The sequence below is a fragment of the Pinus tabuliformis genome, chromosome J (assembly GCF_031772625.1).
Source record: "Pinus tabuliformis cultivar Carrire ecotype Pingquan chromosome J, CPIR1, whole genome shotgun sequence".
In the NCBI taxonomy this organism is placed as follows: Eukaryota; Viridiplantae; Streptophyta; class Pinopsida; order Pinales; family Pinaceae; genus Pinus; species Pinus tabuliformis.
In genome coordinates, this window is record NC_142295.1 from 1,400,010,530 (window position 1) to 1,400,017,056 (window position 6,527).

The 6,527-nt window shown below is 40.1% G+C and overlaps 1 protein-coding gene across 1 annotated transcript in view; it reads left to right on the plus strand.

Moving 5' to 3' along the window:
- The window catches only part of LOC149232596 (midasin-like), a 73,322-nt gene extending 67,243 nt beyond the window's left edge, over positions 1 to 6,079 (plus strand). The window contains exons 2-6 of the mRNA XM_089381948.1: positions 4,976 to 5,057; positions 5,180 to 5,301; positions 5,401 to 5,565; positions 5,691 to 5,818; positions 6,067 to 6,079. Of these exons, the coding sequence (XP_089238074.1) occupies positions 4,976 to 5,057; positions 5,180 to 5,301; positions 5,401 to 5,565; positions 5,691 to 5,818; positions 6,067 to 6,079 (510 nt within the window). The remainder of the gene's footprint in view (positions 1 to 4,975; positions 5,058 to 5,179; positions 5,302 to 5,400; positions 5,566 to 5,690; positions 5,819 to 6,066) is intronic.
- The last annotated feature ends 448 nt before the right edge of the window (positions 6,080 to 6,527 follow it).

A 6,527-nucleotide genomic window follows, 5' to 3' on the forward strand; every position in this document is an offset into this window, starting at 1 on the left:
CGGTGGACAAAGATATCGGAAGCCCTCACTTGAGTGAACGATAGCTCCCGATATGTCAGAGTTGCTTACGTCAGGCGAGAGCCACGTACCTGCACCAAAACGCATCGGAGCCTAGAATACGGAAACTGCTTTTCCGGAAAAGCGGTGCGATATGCTTCTGGGCGGTTTTGTGGTTTCGTTCGGCGGTTTTTGGGCTGCGTTGAAATTATAGCTTCAACACTCCCCTTTAATTTCAACTGCTGGCCATTCGGTCATACCGAGACACTTTCTTAAAAATTCAAAGCTTCTCTGATCCAGCGGCTTTGTCAAGATGTCTGCAACCTGTTCTTGAGTCCTGCAATGTTCCAAGACAATTTCTCCATTGTTCACTAATTCTCTGATGTAGTGAAACCTTGTATCAATGTGTTTCGTTCTTTTATGAAACACTGAATTCTTTGACAATGCAATAGCTGAGCTATTGTCACAAAAGATCACTGTCGCTTTTGCCTGCTCTTGGCCTAAGCTTCTCAACATTCTTTTCATCCACACTGCTTGACATGCTGCTGCTATAGCTGCGACATATTCAGCCTCTGCTGTAGACAATGCTACAATGGACTGCTTCTTAGAAGCCCATGAGATGGCTCCTGAACCCATATGAAAAACATAACCGGAAGTGCTTTTCCGATCATCTACACTTCCAGCCCAATCGCTATCTGTGTACCCAACCAAATCTGAATGTTCTGAGGCACGATATAGAATTCCAAACATTTTGGTACCTTTGACATACCTCAAAATTCTCTTTGCTGCCTGCCAATGTGCCTCCTTTGGCCTCTCCATGAACCTGGAAATTAAACTAACAGCATAAATTAAATCAGGCCTAGTTGCTGTTAAATACATAAGGCTGCCCACAATGCTTTTGTATAGGCTAGGATCAAAATCCTTGCTGCTTTCCTCTCTGCTGAGCTTTAATCCCATTACTGTGGGAGTGATGGCTGCCTTGCATTCTTGCATGTTAAATCTGTCCAAAACTTGATTTACATATCTTGCTTGAGATATAAAAATTCCTTTTTCATTTTGATCTACTTCTATGCCTAAGAAGTATCTCAACAAACCCATGTGAGTCATTTCAAATTCATCCTTCATGACTGATTTAAAATTCTCAATAAGATAAATATCATTTCCAGTGAAAATAACATCATCTACATACAAGACAACAATTAAAATTTTACCATCCTTTTCCTTGATGTAGACTGTGGGTTCTCCTTCACATTTGTCGAATTCATTATCCAATAGATAAGAATCTATCCTGCTGTACCATGCTCTTGGTGCTTGCTTCAGCCCATAAAGAGCTTTCTTCAATTTGCACACTTTGTGCTCTTCACCTTTCTTCTCATATCCGAGAGGCTGTTCCACATAGACCTCTTCCATTAACACTCCATTTAGGAATGATGATTTCACATCCATTTGGTAGACTTTCCATTTGTTTTGTGCTGCTATGGACAGCACTGCTCTCACGGTTTCCATTCTTGCAACCGGTGCGAAAGTCTCCTCATAATCTCTCCCATACTGCTGCTTGTAGCCCTTAAAAACCAGCCTTGCCTTGTGCCTTTCTATCTTGCCTTCAGCATTGCTCTTGGTCTTGTAAACCCATTTCACACCAATGACTTCTTTGCCTTTTGGTAGCTCAACCAAATCCCATGTTTTGTTTCTCTCTATGGCATTCATCTCCTCATCCATAGCTTCTATCCATTTCCTATCTTTAATTGCATCTTCGAAATGAATAGGATCATCAACATGACAATACAAGGCAAATAAGGAATTCATTCCTTCATCATAAATATCACTTAGATTTCTAAATTTCTTACCTCTTTCACTTGGTGTGCAAGTGCTTGAAGATGCACTTGAATTTCCTCCTTGTGGTGTGCTTGGAGAAGCATTCTCATTTATCCTCAATGGTGTCCCTTGCTATCCTTGTGTTGGCGCTGCTGTTTGGGGATGTACTTCAGCCACTTCCTCTTCATCTTCATCATGAGACAAACAGTTCTTGACATTCAATGTTTTCTCTATGCTTCCATCCCAAGCTTCCTCTTCAATGAATTGAACATCCCTGCATACAAAGAACTTCTTGGTAGATGGGATGTACAGCCTGTAGGCTTTGGTTTCATCACTGTATCCAATGAAGATGCATTTCTCCCCTTTGCTGTCCAACTTCCTCCTGAGCTGATCTGGTATGTGTGCATAGGCCACACACCCAAAAACTCTCATGTGGGTGACTCCTTGCTTTCTCCCACTCCATGCCTCTTCTGGCACTTTGTTCAAGACTGCTTTTGTAGGACACCTGTTCAATATATAAACTGCGCAATGTACAGCTTCAGCCCAATACTCATTTGGCAAATGCTTTGCCTTCAACATGCTCCTTGCCATATCCATGATGGTCCTGTTCTTCCTTTCAGCAACTCCATTTTGCTGTGGGGTGTACCTAGTTGTGAACTGTTTATGTATTCCATTTTCTCTACAAAACTTTAGGAATTCATTTGAGATATACTCACCTCCTCTATCAGTTCTCAATACTTTTATATGCAGCCCGCTTTGGTTCTCCACAAGTGCTTTGAAGTTTTGACATTTCTCAAAGACTTCACTTTTGTTCTTGAGGAAATATATCCAAGTCTTTCTTGTAAAATCATCAATGAATGTCAAGAAATATAGGTTGCCTGCTAATGATGGAGCTTGCATTGGTCCACACAAATCTGAGTGGATAATCTCTAAGGGTGTCTTTGCCCTTATACTTTTCCCTGATGGAAAACTCTCTCTATGTTGTTTGCCCAATATACAACCTTCACAAAGGCTGTCCGGCTTCTCTATCAATGGTAATCCCTTTACCATTCCTTTTCTGCTCAATAAGTTTAGACGTCCAAAATTTAGATGCCCGAATCTCAAGTGCCATAACCAGTTCTCATCCTTTGGCACGCTTTGGAAGGCCTCTTGGGTGACTGCTGCCATTTCCCTTTTGTTCTTCATGTCTGCCCTGATCCGGAGAGGGAACATCCTGTTCCTTGTCATCTTCACTTCAGCAATGCATCTTTTGCTGGGTGGTATGTCCATGATGGTGCACACATCATTTACAAAGTAAACATTGTAACCCTTTTGGACAAGCTGTCCAACACTCAATAGGTTACATCTCATTCCGGGGACATAGTAGACATCTGCTATGGTTTTCCTTTCTCCTTGTTTTGTAAATATTTTTATCTCCCCTTTTCCCATAACAGACACTTTACAATCAGTTCCTAGTGTGACCTCTGATTTCAAATTCTGATTTAAGGCTGAAAAGAGGGCTATATTCCCTGTCATATGGTTGCTGCAACCTGAGTCTAAAAACCATATGTCCTCACTATGTGTTTCAGCCATGTTACAAGCTAACAGGACATTTTCTTGACTGCTGTTTTCTCTTGTAACATTTGCATTTTGTCTGCTGTTCTTATCATGTTGTTTCTTTCTACAATCACTAGCATAATGTCCATACTTTTTGCAATAATAGCATTGAACATTAGATTTATCATACCTTTGTCCTTGAGCCTGATACTGATCTCTTTGTTGGTTGCTGCCTTGACCTTGGTTCTGATTTGGATTGCTGCCTCTTCCTTGTGCATTTGATGGGCTGTTCCTTCCACCTCTGTTCTGGCTTCTGCCTCTTCCTCTTCTGTTTCCTCTTCCTTGACCTCTTCCTCTTCCAAAGGACATCTGGATCTTGAAGGCTTGCTCAAGAGATGAGTTTTCATTCCTACTCAACCTCTGCTCATGTGTTATCAGTGATGCATGTAGCTCATCAACTGAATAGTTTGAGAGATCCTTTGTCTCTTCAATGGTGGTGACTATGGCATCAAACCTTGAGGGTAAGACCCTCAATATTTTCTCCACTATTCTTCTATCTTCAATTGTTTCTCCATGAGTTCTCATTTGTGTGATTACACCAATCACATGAGTGAAGAATGATTCAATGTTGTCTGACTCCTTCATGTTCAAGTTTTCAAAATCCTTTCTCAGCAATTGTAGTTTTGTTGTCTTCACTCTCTCCATGCCTTTGAAGACAGCAAAACTAAAACAAATTCATTATACAGACACATAAAACATTACAATTGCAAAACCTTCAGCACATAAAACATTACGGGCATTGTTCTCATTTCACCTTGCGTTTTCACCGTTCCATTACAAAGGGTCAAAACAAAACATTACCAAATATTTCTTGTGCACTGCTGTGCATACACCCTCTGGTTCCCTTTTACATTGCTGCGAACACAAACATTCTTTACCTCCTGTGTGGCATACAAAAAAAATGTCAACGCAACAACATTGAGCACATTTTACATGGCTCATATATATGAAACTTAATACAAAAAAAACATATTAAAACATACAACTAACACATATAAAAGAAAACTTCACGTGCCGTATGTGAAACTTAAGTATTCACCTAATCCTATGACAATGCATTAAAAGAAGTATGGTCAACGAAAATTGAGGAACACTCCACGCAACTTGATTTAATGCTGGTCGTATGGAGGTTCAATCGATCAACGGCGGAGAACAATCAATTAAATCGGACGGTGGACAAAGATATCGGAAGCCCTCACTTGAGTGAACGATAGCTCCCGATATGTCAGAGTTGCTTACGTCAGGCGAGAGCCACGTGCCTGCACCAAAACGCATCGGAGCCTAGAATACGGAAACTGCTTTTCCGGAAAAGCGGTGCGATATGCTTCTGGGCGGTTTTGTGGTTTCGTTCGGCGGTTTTTGGGCTGCGTTGAAATTATAACTTCAACAATCAACTATCTTTGGCGGGCGGTAGTATAGGAAGGAGGAGAGAGCAGGAAGTAGGTAGTGTCGGTTGTCGACTCACGCGTATTGGGGGAATGCAGCCTGATGATCCTAAACATGCAAGCACACACAGGACTTTGCATGTCCTGAAAATGGTATTGACTCTGGCGATATCTTGTGGCAGTTTGGAAAAGTTCAGATCTCAGATGAGGAAAGACTTCATGCATTTACCACCGCATATGATGCTGGCAAGAAATTTGTTGAAGGTTGTGCTAAGTGTACACTGTCTTCTTTGCAATATGTTAAATGACTCGCAATTTCTTCAGTGCTAATCTGTTTATACTGACTGAGCCTCCTATCCTTCTCATGTGCTTTCCAACTTTTCCAGGGACTGGGTATTCTTTACCTGCAAGATTGGATGAAAAAATTTTGTCAGGCCATTTGTTGCGTTTGTGTTTGGAGCACCAGAAGCTTTCCCAGTCATCCTGTGCAAAATACAATATTTACAAGGTTATTTACCATGAATAATTGTAGAACATCTGGTTTTGTTTGAGGATATAGTGTAAGGATGTGATAGTTCTCTTAATCTCAAGTTTTGGTTGCATGCAGGATTCAAATACATACGAGATGGCATTAATGGTAGAACCCCTTCTGAGACTTCAGGAAAGGGTTAATGTTCTCCTGAAGGAGTTTCATGAACATCCAACGTTGCAGCAGATTCTACAAATTATTGGGACACTTCTTGGCATCTCTCTTAATTCTCCATTAATGAAAGTTATTTTCTTCGTCCAAGGAAGCAAATCACGGCTTTATTTCTTATCTCTTTAGAATACAATTTCGATAATTTCATTTTCAGATTGTACTTTAATTTTGACAAACATGCAACATACTTTATGCAGGCCCTCATTGGTGTGCAATTTTTACTCCATAGATCACAACTATATGAGGAAACTGCTTCAAGAATGGTTTCTTTGAAAGGTATTCAAAGTTCTTATTTGGTGAAAGTCAATCTGGTCAATCAGTTCAGGTCAGGAGAACAAAACCAATATGCTTTAGCTAATTCAAATCTAATAAATCTGGTGTTTCCTAGTACGAGTCATTTTATTTTCAGTCTAGAAAGAATAGCTTCTCAAAAAGAATGAGGTAATTATGAGGGGAAACATAAACAATTTTCTCTCAGCTGTTAAATGTAGAACATATGGATTTTTCGAAGCCTTTGACCAGACAAATTCTTTTATCCTGCAAATTGATTTCTGGAAATGCATTTATGTGCAGCCAAAGCATTTGAGCATTCCAATAGTGTTTGTCATCCAGGCACATACTAATTTTCTTTAAATACTCTGAAACCAGATCCTTCGAAAGAAGGGGAAGTACTACTTGCAATTAATTTCAATCTGGCCAAGAGTTGGAGGTCTTTGCATCTTGGATACAATATCTTTTGAGATGTCTTGAAGAGTCAAAATAGTTGTTGCATCTTCCCTTAGACTGATACATTCGTTGATGTTTTTAGTTCCGTGTTTCAGAGGAAAGAAGAAATAAAAGAAACGTTCTCAAAACTGAGTGAAGACCAGTGATCGCATGTGGGCTAGGTTTCTTACTTATAGAAACTAGCAAGCTTCCTAAGGCATGAAGAGATAATGGGGGCTAAGAGAAAAAAAAATTCGACTAAAATGCTGAAAGAATCGCATGTCCAGGTAGAGAAAATTAGTTCCCTCCTGGGAAAGGAAATGGTATTA